At 39.3% G+C, this 20,118-nt stretch overlaps 1 protein-coding gene across 1 annotated transcript; it reads right to left on the reverse strand.

Annotated features, from left to right (window-relative positions):
- Positions 1-713: 713 nt before the first annotated feature.
- Positions 714-11,775, reverse strand: LOC125238964. The gene is made up of 7 exons (XM_048146464.1): positions 11,652-11,775; positions 10,667-10,736; positions 7,025-7,134; positions 4,872-5,014; positions 3,633-3,755; positions 2,501-2,625; positions 714-952 (listed from the first exon to the last, which is right to left on the reverse strand). Exons 1-7 carry the CDS (start codon positions 11,712-11,714, stop codon positions 714-716), a joined length of 873 nt encoding a protein of 290 aa, XP_048002421.1. The 5' UTR covers positions 11,715-11,775.
- Between the last annotated feature and the right edge of the window lie 8,343 nt (positions 11,776-20,118).

A 20,118-nucleotide genomic window follows, 5' to 3' on the forward strand; every position in this document is an offset into this window, starting at 1 on the left:
AAGCTTATACGTGAAATAATAAATACCTACTTACAATTGGTTTTGTTTTTATAATTTATTGATTTATTTATTGGTAACAAAACTATTTAATAAAATGTATCTATAAAAAAAACAAATAATTTTTTCCCCTCACTAGCTCGGAAACACGTGTTTTGTCCTTTAATCCCAGCGGGTAAAAACGCATTTTATCCACTAGTGGGTAAAGTAATTTGACCTTGAATAAAGTCAAATTAACTGCTTTAAAATTGATAAAAGTAGGTGAATCTAGTAATAAAGATGATTTACCACCTGTGGAACTACTGGAAGCAGTGATAAACGCATTTTTTGCGTTGTAGTTTCCTCGCTATAGTGAGGGGAAAAGTTTTGTGTTACACACGGGTGCAAATGTATTTTACTTCTCGTGTGTTAAAAAACTCGCAAGTTCAGGATTCTATTCTCGAACCACTCGCTTCGCTCGTGGTTCAACTATAGAATCCTTTCACTTGCTCGTTTTTCAATTCTACACTCGGCGTTAAAATACAACTTTGCCCCCTTGTATAACAAATAACTATAATTCACTTTTCACATAGACTGGACAGACTCGTAAGGTCCATTTGACAAGTTTTTGGTAATCGTATTAGAGGTGAGAATCTTGTGATAACGAGTCGAGTTCATCGAATACAGACTGAAAAGACTCTGATCCATTTGACTAGTTTTTGACCTTGATATGGCACTTACTCTCCCAATCTCAGATCGAAGACGGGTTCTCCGCGATGTTCACTCCGGTCGCTCCTGCTTTTGGTGTCCAGCTCCTTGGTCAATACCTTCTTCAGCACGTTCGAGGAGTCCACGAACTTGCACATGTACTCATTGAGGGTTTGCATCTTTTGGAACAGGTCAGTGGGCTGATCGGGGGGGTTGGCCACCATCTTTTCTAGCTCGCTGGTTATTAGCTTGAAGTTTTCGGGTAAACCTTGAAAATAATGGAGGAATTGGGTAAAAACTTTGAGTACCTAAGGATTAGACGTCCAGAAATAAGGTAACTTGTAAGGTAGTCTATGAGAATTTTCTAAATGTAGTATCCATAGTATGGATTCCATACTAATATTATAAATGGGAAAGTGTGTGTGTCTGTTTCTTTGTCCGTCTCTCATGGCAAAACGGAGCGGTGGATTGACGTGATTTTTTAAAGGGAGATAGTTGAAGGGATGGAGAGTGACATAGGCTACTTTTTGTCTCTTTCTAACTCCTTACTTTTCTAAAATGGCGGGTGGAAGTTTGTATGGAGCATTCCGCAACTTTCGAATTTAACGCGAGCGAAGCCGCGGGCAAAAGCTAGTTTAATATATTGTATATTTTTTTATTTATTTCGTGCCTTTCGTCTTTATTGATAACTAGCTTTTGCTCGCGTTAGAAAGAGGTAAAAATAGCCTATGTCACTCTCCATCCCTTCAACTATCTCGACCTAAAAGACGGACAAACAAACAGACACACTTTCCCATTTATAATATTAGTATGGATTGGTATCCTCAGGCCGGCAATTATGGTCACGCGATAAATGATAAAACATCAGGCCGTCCCTATAGCACTTACTATAGTGCGATAGGGACGGCCTGATGTTTTATCGTCTATCGCGCAACCATTCTACCCGTGCTGGTTTAGGAGTTTGTCACCTTTTCCATTTACTAAAGTTTAACAGCACATGCTTTAATAATTTTGCATATGGGTCCCAAAAAAAGTAGAAAACCCGCTCTCACAATATCCAAATGTCAAACCCAGTGACTTTTTGGATGAATATTTGGTTGTTATACCTAAGCCTTCGCTACTAGTTGGTTACCCCATGCTTTGTTAGCCTAACACTCGGGGCTAGAAAGTCTCAGTGGCGACGCGGGAATTTTTTTGTTGGTAAAGCCGGAGGGGTTTTTGGGATCTGTTTTGTATGGACTTCTACAGATACTGCAAGAATTTTAGGGAACCCGTTGGGAATCGAATTGTATCGACGCTACGCCACTGGAAAGTCTGGACTTGGAACTGAGGTTTTTAGTACATTTATGCCTACATATACTATGTCATACTATGTTTCCATAATATGTTTTGTCATAATATGTTTTTGTATATACTATGTTTCCAAATTAGTCACGGATATTTTAAGGGACATTAATTAACATCAAAACAATTAACTTTCACTAGAAATTAAAACAAAATTTTCATATGATTTTTTGTTTTCATTTCTTTAACAAAATAAATATTTTAATTTATTTTCTAAATCACCATTCCCTATAATGTAATTGCCTGTCAGGATGTTTAACAGTGTCTCTCTTGTCACGTTAACAGTGTCTAGAGAGATCTCATTTAATTATTTTATTAACAGGGTGTTTTAACACGCCACATTTGTTTCCATATTTTCTCCAAAAAAACATAACAAAACCTATGATGTTTCATACATAAATATACTTCAGGAGCAGAGTACTATCAGTCGTAAATATATCCGTGACTAATTTGTTTACACCTTATATATTACCTATAGTATCCTCAGTATTAGTCGCTGCATGCCTCATCACCCTGACTCTCGGGGACACCATCTCCATGAATTCGCCTTCTTGCAGCTGATATTCCGTGTCTTGGGGCTTATAGTATGGTTGTCGTCTGAAAATTATCGTATGATTTATGTTTTCAAAATAATAAATATGTAGACACAAATTTTACAAGGAAACTTAGATAGGTTATTTAGTGGATTGAAAAACTAGTACCTAAAACATCATTCCCTTGCACTTTTCCCATTATTTTGGGTCGGCGCAGCAGATCATCTTCCTCCATTCCTCTCTATCAGCCATCATTTCCATACTAACACCTTTCACTCTCATAAAAACTAGTAAAACTAAACTGGTAAAATCTAGTCAGCCAACCAAAAGTAAAGCGTTTACTTTGTCAGGAAGAAGCGCGCTTCCGCGGACCAAACCCAAGTTTCCGAGGGCCGTTATGGAACGTTTGGAGATCCCAGTCCGTAAGGACAACCCAAACTGATGAAATGTTCTGATGAACTCTTTGACTTGGTGCCACCGTCGCGCTTTTATCACCGCACCTCCCGCCAAAGAAACAAAGTTCATCCTCACTTTCTCGACACGTGGCAAACCAAGAACAAACGGGCCTCCCGCTCGTTTTTGCCCACAGCGTGCAAGTTGTGGAATGAGCTACCTTCTGAGGTGTTTCCCTTGCGCTCTGACATGGGGTTCTTCAAGAAGCAGGTTTAGGGTTCTAAAAGGTCGGCAACGCATTAGTGGCTCCCCTCTCTTCTTCCTCCTACCCTTATCCCACGTTATGTGGGGTCGGTACAACACGTCTTCCTCTTCCATTCTCCTCTATCTTTCGTCATCTCAACACTCACATCTTTCTTCCTCATATCCTCTTTCACACAATCCATCCAGCGTTGTTTGGGTTTACCTTTACCCCTCCCTCTCCATCCATCAACATTCATCTCCAACATTCTTTTGCCTATATGACATTCATCCCTCCTCATTACATGACCGAACCACGCCAACCTGCCACTCCTCATCTTTTCATTAGTGGCTCCCCTGATGTTGCTTATGTCAATGGGCGGCGACCATCAGGCGGCTCGTCTGCTCGTGTGCTGCCTATTTAATAAAAAAAAGTACCTGAACGGGTCGGTGTTGACTTCCTCAGACAGAGCGTCTTTCGTCTTCGCCATGACCAGCTTCAGCAGGTTGTCGATGCCGATCTTGTGGTCGTTCAGCAGGTGTCGGTCCAGGACTGTTATCCTGAAACAGGTGGATTATATGTATGGGGAAAACATGGTGAATGGAACATGCTCCCCTCATCTGTATTCCCGGGCGAATACAATCTGGGTGTATTAAAGCCAAGAGTGAATAGGCTATTACTGAACCAGTGAGCTACAACCTCGGCCTCGTCGTCACTTTCCATCAGGTGCGACTAAGGTCAATCACTGGCCAGTTTATAATTAAAAAAAAAACAGCTATAAGAGAAAGACGATTGCAAAGGCCGTTAGAGCAGAAGGTCTAAGGCACACCTCGGACACTGGCGATCGAATATATGAGAGAGGCGCGTTCCTAGCACACAGTCTAAGCTCGTGTAGGTGAACGCGTACCATGCTTGTATGAGTGATATATGACAGGTCGACTGCTCGCGTTTTTGACAGGCGGTAACTGTGAGGTAACCGAGAAGGGGCTCGCGGCACTTTCATCGGGGAGCGAGTGTGACCATATTGTACGATAGTACTCTTTTTTAACCCCCGACGCAAAAACGAAGGGTGTTATAAGTTTGACGTGTCTGTCTGTCTGTTTGTCTGTCTGTCTGTTTGCCTGCCTGTCTGTCTGTCTGTGTGTGTGTCTGTCTGTGGCATCGTAGCTCCCGAACGGATGAACCGCTTTAGATTTAGTTTTTTTGTCTGAAAGCTGATTTATACTGTGGTACTAGTGCTACGAGGCGAGATTAGATCAGCAGTCAGCTTCGAAGTTGCAGAGGTGGCATCTAAACATTTATCTTTGTATTCGCTCGTGTCATGTAAAATCATTCATTAAAATCATTATTGGTAGGACCTCTTTTAGCTGCTGAAGTTCAAGACTACGTACCTACTATTATAGGTGATACTAGTGCTACGAGATTAGTTCAGCAGCACAGTGTAAAAAAGAGTACTATGGTACAGTATGGCCACTCCCGCTCCCCGATGAAAGTGCCGCCCACCCCCTCTCGGTTACCTCATAGTTACCGCCTGTCATAAACGCGAACAGTTGACCTGTCATATCTCACTCATACAAGCATGGTACGCGTTCACCTACACGAGCTTAGACTGTGTGCTAGGAACGCGCCTCTTTCATATATTTGATCGCCAGTGTCCGAGATGTGTCAGCAGTCACCTGTCAGCTTCGAAGTTGCAGAGGTGGCATCTAAACATTTCTCTCTGCAATCGCTCGTGACTGGCGAAGTCGCTTCTCGTTATCGTCAGCGGCAAATCTTCTTTGAACGCTTTAGATGTACACTCACTCAGCATACACATATCCTGAAAACAATGTGTTAGGTATCTTTTATTTTTTTAATAGACTAAATGTAAGAATGAGGTTAACTATTTATCTTTTTAAGGTTCTTTAATTGAGATTGGATCATTTTGTCTGCTCGTCCATCTGTCTGTATGTTTGTCGTCTGTCAAGCCCTCTAAATATCGGGAAACCTGGGTGGCTAGCCGAATGGCACAATCGCTCACGAAACGCTCACGAAACGAAGCGCTAGTAGACATCTATCTCTATCGCGCTTGCGTATTGGCGCGACAGAGCCAGCGGCGTATCGCTTTCGTTTGGCGTCGGAGAAATGCCATTCGGCTACGGGGCCTGAGCAGATATAAAGTTGAAATTGAAACCATACATTCAGGTTTACAGTTTCGTGAATTAAAAAAAAAACCTAGCTTAGATAGCTATATCCATACTAATATTATAAATGGGAAAGTGTGTGTGTCTGTTTGTTTGTCCGTCCTTCACGGCAAAACGGAGCGGCAAATTGTCGTGATTTTTTAAGTGAAGATAGTTGAAGGGACGGATAGTGACATAGGCTTCTTTTGGTCCCTTTCTAACGCGAGCGAAGCCGCGGGCAAAAACTAGTGTTAATATAAAAAAGGAAACAGCAAAAAATGGTTATTTAGAAACTCTCAAGAAATATTTTAAGCGGGTTACTCACGTATTAAGTCGATATAGCGTTCGACATGTTAACGCTATATCGACTTAATACGTGAGTAACCCGCTTAAAATATTTTTAAATATGTATGAGTCTCACGGGAGTTTTATAGTTAAAACTCTCAAGAAAATCTAATTTTACAGTTTACGTGGTAGTTACGTAGGTATACCTACCGTTAACTTATAAGTTTGGTAATCACAGAACACGAAAAAGCGTTCCTTTCTCATTTCCGTGTTGGTAAAAGTTATATCTTAAGGTCAGCGCTAGGACGTCCTTCCTCTCTTTCTTTTATCCGTAATATCCGTATACATTAAGTTAGATAAGTTACCAACTCAGGTCCGTTGCAACAAAAATATGTATTTATAATTCTACAACGATTTCGGCACTGTATTGTCTATTTTCATATGTAATACAACTCAATGTAACCCTTATGTAATGACTGTTTGTGCCAAAATAAAGAGAAAAAAAAAAATTCTTTACACTACAAGTACAGGTATACACAGGGACGGATCTAGGGTAGAGCGAGAGGGGCGGCCGCTCTAGGCGCCAAGCGCCAAGCCGGGGCGACAAAATGGCAAAGAATAGAAAAAACAGTCACGTTACCAATTGTTAAATTTTTTCTTTTGCAAAAATTTCATTTTTGGAACAAGCTTTTATCGCCGACTGTGCCTTTCTTTCAACAGTCATCTACTGCTCTCCGAGACGTTTCTAAAAATCCCTTACTCGATGAGGATAAGACGTTTCGTAACAGTGTTCCTATGACCCACCTTTCTGCTCCAACATCAGATCAGCTCCATGATACCATACCATTGTCACGTGATTTACATGTGTGTGAAAAATTTCAGATCTATTCTGAAACCGGGAAGTGGGTCAAATTTAGCTTCTACGTTTTGACCCAAACTAACAATCGTAACTAACAACTTGATTCGTGAGTTTCATCTGATTTCATATTTTGTATAATTATGTATTTTTCATGTATTTGTATTAATATTATGTATGTATTTTGTGTATGTTTATATATTATGTATTATTTATGGTTGTATGTATTATGTCCTAAAAGTACTAAATTATCTTGTTTTAATCACATTTTGCACCGCCTACTTACAACTTTTCTGCTTTGCCTAATGGTTGACTGGTAGAGAATGCCTTACGGCATTAAGTTCGCCTTTTGTACGCTGTGCTATTTTTTTGTGCAATAAAGATTAAATAAATAAATAACAACAAGGCAAGTTCAATAAAAGCTTGTAAAAAAGTAATCAAAAGGCGTAGGCGCCATAACTCCATTCCGCTCTACCCTGGTTGAGTCCTCGGGCATATATTATGTAAACGCTTGGCTTCTCCTCACCGTGTTGTCCTCGGCCGCGTCCTCGGGGTGCGAGAACAGCGTGCGCCCGCGGCCCATGCGTGCGCGCAGCTTCTCAAACAGCCGCGTCGCTGACGACGTCCGCGCTGGCACTGTACCACAAGAATAACTATTGATTTTAGAAGTAATGTAATTTAAAGTATCTGTACAGAAGGAACCGTTATGTATGACGCGACTTTGTCCGTCTGTCTGTCCGTCTATCTGTCTGACTCACTGCTAAATGTTCCGTTATACCAAAGAGGATCGAGTATTACAGAGAGTGTAAGTATTGCCATCTCTCGACACAGGCTTAAAACTTTTGAACCTCAGTTTTGACAATTTGGCCCATATTCTTAAGGTGCGTTTAAACGGCGCGCGATAACGCGAGCCGAGCCTGGCTCGGCTCGTGATCCGGCGCGCCACGCGCCGTTTAAACAGCTACGCTCGGCGCGGCTCGGCTCGGCTCGGCAAAGTTCGCGCGATCCATCACTTGTCGGTTTTTTCGACACGGATCAAAGGCGCGCGCGCCATCTTCGGCTCGGCTCGTGTTAATACGCGCCGTCTAAACAGATGGTACAAAGCGCGCGACGACGGAAGTCGAGTTTTAAGTTTTTAACACGCTTTTATTAGGTCGTCGTGTATGTAACTATGTAATGGAATCTACGGAGGCTAATTTAACCATCTTCCAAGGATCGTAGCGTAATGAAAATTGGCAGCTGTATGTAGTTCTGCACGGGAAGCATGGTCGCGCGATAGACGATAAAATATCAGGCCGTCCCTACCGCACTTACAAATAGTGCGATAGGGACGGCCTGATATTTTATCGTCTATCGCGCGACCATGCTTCCCGTGCTGATGACAATACAATAATATGGTACTACTGTTGAACTACATGATGGAACATCGTATCAAAGCTGTTTTTGGGTTTCTTAGAAAAGTATTGTAATGAACTTTGACTACGATTAGGTTTCAAGGTCTGATGTTGGAGCCGGAAGATATGAACTGGAACTACATGATGGAACTTCTTATCATAGCTGTTTTTGGGTTTCTTAGAAAAGTCTTATAATGAACTTTGACCACGATTAGGTTTCAAGGTCTGATAATGAAGCCCGAAGATAGGCACTGGCATTCCATGATGGCATATCGTATCATAGTTCTGTTTGCGCTTGTGAGAAAGGCCACGTAATGAACTTCGAACGTTACGTTTTCAACGTTATAACAAACCTATTATTGACCGAAGCGAAGCGAGGCCTAAGCTAGGTTAGGGTTTTCTTGCGACCCTTATGAGCGGAAAAAGGAAAGACCGAATCAGTATATCTAAACTAAGTCAGGTTAAGGTCTTTTTTGTGACCCTTAAATATGCAGCCCAGCCAGGCAATCATGGTCGCGCGATAAACGATAAAACATCGGGCATCGATAGGGACGGCCTGCTGTTTTATCATTTATCGCGCGACCATGATTGCCTAAATAAATATCAACGTAGTATTTAAAATAAGTTGGTTAAGGGTTTTCTTGTGACCCTTAAGAGCAAAAGTAAGAGGGGCTCGGGGGGCGAAGCCCCCCGCATAAAAGAAAGATTAACGTAATATTAAAAATAAGTTGGGTTAGGGTTTTCTTGTGACCCTTAAGAGTAAATAAAGGGGAGCTCGGCCCCCGAAAAAAAGAAAGATTAACGTAGTATATAAAAAAGGTGGGTGTGGGTTTTCTTGCGACCCTTAAGAGCGAAAATAAGGTGGGGGGGGGGGTGGCTTTATCAACGAAAAATTTCACGCCACGCTACTGCTAAGCATGTCGCGAAGGTCGACAGTTCCCAGAGCCACTATCAGTCTTTTAGTTGCTTAGCAAAATGTCGCGTCCACGTTCCATATCCAGGTTCAACCCAACGTAAATATACTAGAGTGCGACTGAGAAAATTCAACCCTTTGTCTCTATCCTCTTACAGAGTAAGATGAAATCCTTAAGTTCCGTATTGCATTAATCTTCAAATTAGCGCAGCACTATGAAAAAAATTTCGCGCTCGCTACGCTCGCGATCGCGATTTTTTCCCTACATGCTAAAATTTCTTCCCAAACCTGCCGAAACTCAAATTCGCTCAACCAACCCACACAACCCTAATCGATTGCACAGGCTGACACTGGCCGGCATTGACTCCTAGTGATTTCAAGTTGGGCATGTACCGTGCACAAGATGCAAGGCACTACGCAGTGGTGTATTTAGGGTCCCTTACTTTTGCGGTTGGACAGGCTCATGTGGCCCTGAGTAGAGTAAAATTACTTAGTGCTCTCCAGATAGAAGAGCTAGATTGTTCTAAAGCTGACAGGTAAAACACCATGCAATACAAACACACTGGCGGAGATGGAGAGAATGTGGGCTCAATAAAATAGAAATTGAAATTAAAATTAAAATTAAATGAATCAATGAAAAACTTTATTGCGATAAGCTTGGTACCTATACATCAGGTGGTATTAATTATTATTAAGTAGCAATACGTGTTAGCCACAAATGGCTTGCGAAATTCGCCTACTTGGAATAAATTTATGTTTAAATTTTAAAGATATTTCATTATTAACGACTAAAAAGTATAAAATAAATTTATAGTTTAAAAAACTCTAGAAAAACACGCTTTTATAAATGCACGTAAAAGCTAAAAATAAATTATGGATCGTTCAAGTTGTCTCTATTTCTGGGATGAAGAGTAAACTCTGTGCTTTTATTAATTATAATATTTGATTGTAAAAGCGTGGGGCGCTGTAACAGGAAAATCTTTTTGTATAACTTGCTGAGAAATCAAGTTAAACTATATTACGAGAAGCAGTTTATACAGATTGGCGCGCTAACTGGACTTGCAGCACGACTGCAGCGCCCCACGCTTTTACAATCAAATATTATAATAAAATTAAAAGCACATAGTTTACTCTTCATCCCAGAAATAGAGACAACTTGAACGATCCATAATTTATTTTTGGCTTTTACGTGCATTTATAAAAGCGTGTTTTTCTAGAGTTTTTTAAACTATAAATTTATTTATCGGCGTTTTCATGTGTTCGAATTATGGAGTGGAGCAATGATATGATTCAAAGCTTTATTGAATTATATGAAGAGGAACCATCAATATGGAACCCAAAACATCTCGGTCACAAAAATCGCAACAATATAATAGGCTTTCGTTCGTATCTACACGGACGGCTCGGCTCGCGTAGGATCGTGCTACCTCGCGCCGTGTAAACGCACAGGCTCGCGTTCGTATTGAGCCGAGCCGCATCTACACGGACGGCTCGACTCGCGTAAGATCGTGCTAACACGCGCCGTTTAAACGCACCTTTAGCTTGATATATGTTAAAATGTCAAATATTAACATTAGCGCCATCTAGCCGAGCGTCCTCTAAAGGTGTATCGCCATCTAGGCCTCCGTACCTTTTTCTGTATGGTTTTGAGGTACATTTTTTTCTTAGACTTTATCTGTCTATACGGAGTTCCATATCGTCACTACTTTAAAAAAAACTTGTATCTTCGTCTGTCAATGAAAAGTAAATTGTAGTAAGTATGTATGGAATGCATATAGACTTACTGCGTTTTAACATTGAGGAACAGCGTGAGATACGAGATTTTTTTAAAGTAGTGACGATATGTGTTGGTAGTACTCACGTTTGAATTCTTTGCTGGGTTTTTCTCGGATGAAGGTGGAGGCCGAAGAACTAGGTAGAGTGTGGCTTTTCTGAAAACAATTTAAGTATTTCAAGTTCACGATTCCACGTAAAAACTTATTTATTATTTATTTATCAATATTTTTTTTTTTATCAATTTGTATCGTTGGACCTATTTGCTCTTTTACAAATTACAGGCGTTTTGATTATTTACTCGGCTGAAGCGATAATCCAAAATAAGCCTTAGGGACCATCCACACACAGGCGACGCATGTCCTGAGACGCGGAACGGACGTCAGCGCCACGTCGCCCGAATGTAATTTGAAAAAAACGTCTCCTCGGTACATTTTGCATAGGATGGACTGGACGCTCAAGGGACGTCGCCTGGGGCCGTCTTACGTCCTTCCTATACAAAATGTACTGAGGTTCCGCGTCTCAGGACATGCGTCGCCTGTGTGTGGATGGTCCCTTAGACAGCAATTCCCGTTAGTTTGTACATTTGGATCACGTCTCCGATTTTGATAAAAATTGGTAGGCTGATAGAGTACATGATGCTGAGCAAGATCCACTGGGTTTCCCAAAATGTCCTATACGTAGTTTGTAACCATCTGTCACCGGTAAAGGGTTCGTTAAATTTTATTGTATGGAAAGTTCCATAGACGTCTGCTGCGTGACGATGATGTGTCTGTCAAATGTGTTTGATGCAACTGGCCCTTAGTCGATTTGTATCGTTGAACCTATTTGCTCTTTCAAAAATTACAGGCGTTTTACTTAGGTATTTACTTAGTGTGGTGATCGAATATGATTCTTAGATGATGGAGCAGAAAGGCGGTCATAGGAACTCTGTTATGAAATGTCGTATCCCCATGGAGTAATAGGTTTTTAGAAACATCTCGGAGAGCAGTAGATGACTGTTGAAAGAAAGGTGCAGTCGGCGATAAAAGCTTGTGGCAAAAATGAAATTTTTGCAAAAAAAAAATTCTTACCTTCAATTCGCAGGGGTTGAACACCTCCCTGGTGGGATCCTCATGATGCAGTTGCTGATGCATGATGAGAGCGCTCTCAAAGTTGCTCGTGAAGTCGCATTGGGAACAGCTGGACAGAAGTGGATATGTATGGTCAGATACTATACCTAAAATCGCCACCAATAGAAATTGTCAACAATGTAAACAAACTATTATATAAAATATCAATATTTTAGCACAATTTTATTATTTTAAAGGTTGAGGATCATAATGTGAGATGAATTGATTAAATAACACATGGATTTAGCCAGTATCTGATGAGTTAGAATGGAAATTAAAGACATTTTGACTACAAGGTTTGTTTACATTGTTTACAAATTCTATTGACGGCGACTTTACTGAGAGAGGAGACCCCCCTTTAAACTAACGCAACTAACGCAAGGGATGTCTGATGTGTAAATGATTTGAAAAGAAGTGGCCCGTTGAGTTTCTTCCCGGTCTCATAGTGGATACCCTCCTCCAACTGAGGGGGGGACTGAAATCTTCTCTAGGCTGAGGGGTTAGAGCCGGAGTAGTTTTATTTATTTGACGTTCATATGCGCATTGTAATATGCCTACTTAGAAAATAAATTATATTTGTCTTATAAGTCTTATAACACAGTATAATAAAGAGTACTATCGTACAGTATGGCCGCTCCCCGTTGAAAGTGCCACCCACCCCCTCTCGGTTACCTCACAGTTACCGCCTGTCAAAAACGCGAACTGTTGACCTGTCATATCTCACTCAACAAGCATGGTACGCGTTCACCTACACGAGCTTAGAATGTGAGCTAGGAACGCGTCTCTTTCATATATTTGATCGCCAGTGTCCGAGATGTGCTTATAATGTCTCAGCCTCTGACTGTACGCTTTGAACAGAGTCCTTGAGAGATTTTAACATGCTCGATGCAATTCCGGGTCGAAAGATCATAATAAGGTACAGTCAACCAATTGGAACCCTAGGCCACTGTAGAACTATGTCATAGTGACGCTATAAATCAGATTGTAAGAAATCTCTTGCTGCTTGTTAATTTGACATGGTTGTAGAGTGGCCTAGGGTTCCAATTGGTTGACTGTACACACGAAATTGTGTTAATCACGAATTACGAGTTAATACTATTTGCCGCAGTGAAGATGTTTCTGGTAGACAGTGAAATAACTTGTAGAACAGGCGTATAAGCACAGTATAATAAAGAGTACTATCGTACAGTATGGCCACTCCCGCTCCCCGCTGAAAGTGCCGCTCACCCCCTCTCGGTTACCTCACAGTTACCGCCTGTCAAAAACGCGAACAGTCGACCTGTCATATCTCACTCATACAAGCATGGTACGCGTTCACCTACACGAGCTTAGACTGTGTGCTAGGAACGCGCCTCTTTCATATATTTGATCGCCAGTGTCCGAGGTGTGGTATAAGCATGGTCGCGCGATAATGATAAAACATCAGGTCCTCCCCATCGCACTTACAGATAGTGCGATAAGGACGGCCTGATGCTTTATCATTTATCGCGAGACTATGCTTGCCTGTCTGGGCTGTCTGGAAATCACCTAGGTACATACATTTTAGCATTTCTTTTTAAAAATATCGGTAGGCTAATCAAAAGCAGCAAAGGTTAGCCATTGACAAAGTTAGTATAGGTAACATGTATTCTTTGATATTTTTGCCCTGTATTGGAAAACTTATGGGCTTTGAACCGATGGCCTCCGATTTTAAGTTCTTAATTATAGTTACTTACCAATAAGCCATAATTAAAATCTAAACAAAAAACTTAAATATAAATAAATAATATTTTAACGATATTCAACACAAAATATGTCAAAAGTAATGAAAGATGACAAAGAAGTAAGATGAGCTTTAAAAAGTTTTCATTTTGCTTTCATCGAAAATAGTATTTTATGCAACAGGCGTTTAAAGGAGGTCAAAAAGGACGAGTGGCGTGGGTAACAATTTGAGGCGAAGCCGAAAATTGTTATTAAGACGCCACGAGTATTTTTTGACTCAGTTAAACACCGTTGCATATAATAGTTTTTCTACGACAATGCACTGAGTTTTTAATAGTTTTCTTGAATAATTTTCGTGAAATTCACACTGTTTCCTGTATTTTGACGCAAAGGTTTGCACTATCAGCTCAGCTGCCCAAAGCCTTCCCGCGCACGCGCGCAGTATCGTTATAGCAATACGTTGCCATGGTTACAGAGCCAAACAATGCGTTTTTAGTTTTTTCGATACTGCGCGCATGCGTGGAAAGCCGGCGGACGGTGGCTTTGGGGAATAGACTTTTATGTAGGGTTTTAAAGATCTATGCACGACCCTGTAAATCACGAATAACAGTTCGGGAGTAGAAAAAAGAGTTTTCATGTTCATAATATTTTTTATTTATTTATTTAACACTTACCTACAGTCTAGCTCAAAGAATAATACTCACTAGCTACATAATTTTCTAGATCCGAACTGTAAGCAGTGGTCCGTAGTGATTTAATGCTCTTTGGGTCCGTGGTTTGTCCGTGATTTTCATTATTTTTGAAAACACTTGAAAATATATGCGTATCATACATGAGTGTATCCTAAATTATACATACATACATACATACATACAATCACACCTGTATCCCATAAAGGGGTAGGCAGAACACATGAAACTACTAAAGCTTCAGTGCCACTCTTGGCAAATAAGGGGTTGAAAGAAAACGAAACTGTGACATTGCAGTGACAGGTTGCCAGCCTCTCGCCTACGCCACAATTTAACCCATATCCCATAGTCGCCTTCTACGACACCCACGGGAAGAAAGGGGGTGGTGAAATTCTTAACCCGTCACCACACAGGCTAAATTATATTCTATCTATAGAAAGTATCCTACAGAGAGTATCCTAAATTCTATAGTCGCATATATTTTCAAGTCTTTTCAGAAATCTATAAAGCTGAGCACACAACTCCTTAGTACCATAGACTATTTATTATCTTTGCTTAGTACATACCAAAGAGTAGTATAATATATACCTCTAGTACATACCTACCTACATGAAGGTTTTATTTGATTTTTACTACTGACAGTTTACAAGTCAATGATCAAGCTTTTTGTACAGTTTTTGTAGTTCCAAATGTTCCAATTTGCTTTGAATTTTCCACGATTTCTATTCATACCAATATCATTCATATACAGGACAATTGAATATGTTTACTTGTAAGCAATGTGAGTATTTTTTCTCACCGTGTGTAGGACTGTAGGTGCATGACATATTTTTCTCACCGTGTGTAGGTGCATGACATACTACAGTTAACATGTTTGTGATCATTCCTTTATCCAATCGAACTGTTGATATTGTCGCCATTGTCATATACGGCAAGGAAGGAAAGATTGAGCTGACCAATGTCATCATCATCGTTTCAGCCATTAATCGCCCACTGCTGAGCATAAGGCCTCCCTTCGTGTACGCCACTTATCCCGGTCCTGGGCTAATCTCATCCAGAAGTGCCCCGCAGTTTTTCGAATGTCGTCCACCCAACGAGCCAACGGATGCCAGGCGCTTCTTACATCCGATAGCGGCCACCATTCGGTCGACATTTTGGTCCACCTGCTATCACTCTGCCTGGCAACATGCTCCGCCCAATTCCATTTGAGTTTGGAAATGACGTCACCCACGTCCCGCACTTTGGTGCGGCGTCGGATTTCGACATTCCTCACTCGATCTTGAAGGGTGTTAACTCGGAATTAAAACACTCGGATACAATCACGGATTTATTTCACCAACTTCACTTCACAAAATCCAACAACGTAATGCCGTCAATTCAAATGTCAAACTACCTTAAAATATATTAAAATATCAATACCGCCAAATGAATAAATCTTAATCAATTGAGCTACTGGCAAAAATTAAATATAAATGGCTAACATTCGGCCGTCCTGAATTAATTTCCGTCCCGGGAATATCCTATAATATTTACAATAAAAATTCACAATGCTGTCTGATCATACAATCAATGTTGTCTTATATTTACATTATAAATTTAAATTTAACTCGTAATTTTACATAATTACTATTTCCTTTCATAGCCATATAAATTGATCAAAAATCTAGTTCAATATAACATTGTATTTTATTAATTATTTACTTACTCTTTAATACAACTCAATTAAATATAAATTGCTATTAATATTAATCTATGTATCTATTATCGTTATACAAACATATATTGTATCAAATATGAAATCATTCATTTTATAAATTCCTTATATTAAAATTATAGATATCATTCATCGAATATTGAAGCCTCATACATATCTTCAATATTGCAAAGTTGAAAGGGTACTAGAACCTCATACACATTTCTAGTACCTTAGTTTCGTAAACACATGGAAACCTCCTTCATATTTTCCATGTATTCTCCAGTAATCACAAATTAAATACTAAAACCTCCTACTTGTTTTAGTATATAAATCAAATATTGTACATGGAAGCCTCCTTCATATCTCCCATATACGATAATAATATTATTCCTACATAATTTGTACTAAAACCTCATACATGTTTTAGTACCTATAATAATCAAATCAATCATATCATTATGCCATTATTAACAATATACTCAATTTTAAATTCCTCAAATCATTCAGACATTTCGGATTCTACCTCAAGGTAATCTTCTCTTTCTTTATTTTCATTGTCACTTTGACTATCAGATCTTTCAAATACTAGCCAGGGATGTATTTTATCCACAGCAAATACGCTTTTAAATGGCCTACTACCCTTCCTAGACAGTGGAGTATCTTCAACTTCATATCTGTCATATCCTAAAACACGAGTAATGCGATATGGACCTCTCAATTTTGGAATCAACTTTTTACTTTGTCCAGTAGACTGTATCTCTCTCTCAATCCTCACTAAATCACCAACTTTATATTCAACATGTTTTCTTTTCCTATCATACCTATCCTTTTGCTTTTTCTGATCAAGTTCAATATGTTCTGTCATTTCTTTTCGGACCGTATCCCTATCTAAACTATCATCATCTAAAGTTACTCCTAATCGCAATAACGCATCAGACATACCAGACAATTGCGTACCAAATAAAGCTTGTGCAGGCGTTTTACCAATCCCTTTATTCATAGTATTGTTCATACCCCATTGAACTTGTGATATGCTATCATCCCATACTCGTTCAGATTTTCCCACGGTACAAGCCGTCAATGCAGCTAGTAAGGTCCTGTTGTACCTCTCTACCTGTCCATTGGCTCTTGGGGTACAAACAGCATTAAGTATATGCTTTACGCCTAAATCATTTAAAAATTCCTTAAACTTATGCGACGTGAATGAGGTACCTCTATCTGAAATAACTCGCTTTGGCACTCCGAATGTATGAAAATAGGCGGTCAGTGCTTTAATACTACTAGCCGTTTTCGTATTTTTAACCGGAGTAATGATAATGAATTTTGTAAACGCATCAATTATTAACAAAATGTGAGTGTTTTTATGCTTACTTTTGACAAACGGCCCTAAATGGTCGATGTGGACCGTGTGAAAAGGTTCAGCAACTTTCTCTATAGGATGCAATTGACCAGCCCTTTTAGCAACAGGGACTTTGGCATGAGCGCACTCTAAACATGATTCTACGTACTTCTTAATAAATTTTCGCATTTTGGGAAACCAGTAGGTAGCTTTAATTTTGTCATATGTTTTGTCAAAACTAAAGTGACCTATATCATCGTGATTGCTTTTCATTAATTGAAATCTTATACCTTTAGGTACAACCCATCGATTGCCGTCACTAGTAATTTTATATAATAAACCCTTTTTGACAACAAAATTCTTAGCTATTTCAATGATATTATTGGTTTCACTATTTTTAAGTAAGCTAACAGTACGTTGAATTTCGGGATCATTTTGTTGTACTGTGGCTATCCAATCCACTGTAATGGTCTTTATTTCAAAAGTTTCTTCATTGACAGGGTTGCGGCTCAATGCATCTACATGAGCCATTGATTTTCCTGGTTTATAGTTTATCGCAAAATCATATTCTTGGATTACATTCCACCACCTCGCGACCCTGGATATTACATCCTTTTTCTCAAATGTAGCCCTCAAAGAATTGCAATCCGTAACAATGGTGAAATGTATACCAAGTAGATATACCCTAAATCGTTGTAAAGACGCTACTACAGCTAAGGTCTCTAGATCGTAAGAAGTAAAATGCATTTCTTCGGGAGAAGTTTGTCTACTGTAATATGCAATAGCTTCAAATGGTTTAGACTTATTTTGCCTTTGTAATAGAATTCCGGCCACTCCAAGTTTCGAGGCATCAGTGTGTAACTCTATTTCAAATGATGGATTGAAAAAGGCCAGAATAGGTCTATCCGTTAAGTCACTTTTAAGCCGATTAAATGCATTTTCTTCTTGTTCGCCCCACGTAAATTTACTATCCTTTTTTAAAAGCTGAGTTAAGGGCCTCGCAATAATAGAGAAATTTTTCACGAATCGCCGAAAGAAACTGGCTAATCCTATAAATTGCCTAACTCTATGCTGGTCCGTAGGACGAGGAAAATCTTTTACTGCTTGGATCTTTTTCTCACCTGGCCTTATACCATTTTGATCAACTTCAAAGCCCAAATACTCAATTGACTTTTTAAAGAAATTGCATTTGTCTAAATTTAATGTCATACCCGCATCGTGGAATAATTGTAATGTTAGTTTTAGTTTGTGCAACCCGTCATTGATATCTCTAGATGGTATGATTATATCATCCATGTATGCAAATGCGTGTTTAAAACGAGCATTGCCTAGAATATTGTTGATTGTTCGTTGAAAATTGGCAGGTGCATTGCTTAAACCAAAGGGCATCCTGTTAAATTGGAAATGCCCATCTGGTGTAATAAAAGCCGTGAGATGTTTAGAAGATTCAGCTAAAGGTATCTGGTAATAGCCAGATGCCAGATCTAATGTAGTATAGTACGAATACCCTGCTAAACCATCTAATTGATCATCTATCCGAGGCAAAGGATAGTGCTCCTTTATTGTTTTCTTATTGAGAGCTCTATAATCAATACACATACGATACCCCCCAGTCTTTTTTCTCACTAATATGATCGGCGATGCATAATTGGAAGTGGACTCGCTAATAATACCTGACTCTTTTAATTCATTAACCATGTCTCTTACCACCTCTCTTTCGGCATACGACAAGCGATATGGACGGTATACAACTGGTGTATTGTCTTTAAGTTGAATATTCATAGATGTAGAGTTACAACAACCTAATTCCTGAGTATTAAATGCAAAACATTTACGATGTTCATTTAGTAACTTGACCAATTTGTCTATATCCTCCTTGTTTAGAGTATTATCTATTTGAATATTAGACAAAGATATCTCATCATTAACGGTAGATGCTGTATTCAAATCAATTCTGTTAACAGTATACGCTTGAGCCTCTTTCGCAATATTTGCACGAGTAATAATACTGTCTCGAGTTAGCTCAAAAGACTCAGCTGATAAACCTTTAATCATAACTCGTCCATGCCCATTTGTTACAGATATTAAACCAGGTAATGTTTCATATTCTTTTCCAGGTTGCGTTATCAAACTATACTCTACATATATTAACCCATTGTGAATTGGTTTAGTGTAAAACTCTACCTCGGTGACATTATTTATGATAATAGTGTCTTTCGCAATCAAAGATACAGGTTTATACACCTCATCATTGGCTATATTTGCAAAAGTTAAAGTATCACTTGTTTTATAAGTCTTAATATGATCTAACTCGGTAAACGATTGTCCGATTAACAGAGATGTATTTAAATGACTATCCGGTACTATAAATATCTCCACCATAGCATCAGCTGAATCAATTGTAATATTCGCGTACACTTTACCTAATGTCTGAGTTGCAGAATCTGGATAACCTCTTAAAATAGGTAAATTATCTTTAGACCAGTCACCAAATATAGTATTTGCATCAGATAATCTCAAAAGTGTACACTCGCTACCGAAATCTATAAAACAAGATAAACTCGTCTTATCCACATACGCAGTTTTATAAAATTTTCGATCTTTGCTTTTAGATGCGTCTACTACGTCTAGTCATGACACAGTTTTCTCATTTTTCGCGTCAACATTCCGTTTGATATTACAATCGGCCGCAACGTGACCAATTCTAGAACAAGTTTCGCATTTCTTTACTGGTTGTTTACATTTAAAATGAGGGTGTCCATCCTCACCACAGTTAAAACATTTAACGATTTTATTATCAGGCTTAGGGCCCCTATTGTTAACTTGCTTGTTATCATTAGTTTGTCGCAAGGTAATTTTTGGTTTAGTACTTTTCTGGCTACGTAAATAAACTAGTAATTTGTCCGGTTCTGTAAATTGAGCTGCTTCAGCACTGGTTCTGACTGCTCTGTCATCGATTCCTAATAAAATACAATCAACTGCATCGGTACCTTTAATACGACA

This window comes from Leguminivora glycinivorella, chromosome 24 (assembly GCF_023078275.1).
Source record: "Leguminivora glycinivorella isolate SPB_JAAS2020 chromosome 24, LegGlyc_1.1, whole genome shotgun sequence".
Lineage (NCBI taxonomy): Eukaryota > Metazoa > Arthropoda > Insecta > Lepidoptera > Tortricidae > Leguminivora > Leguminivora glycinivorella.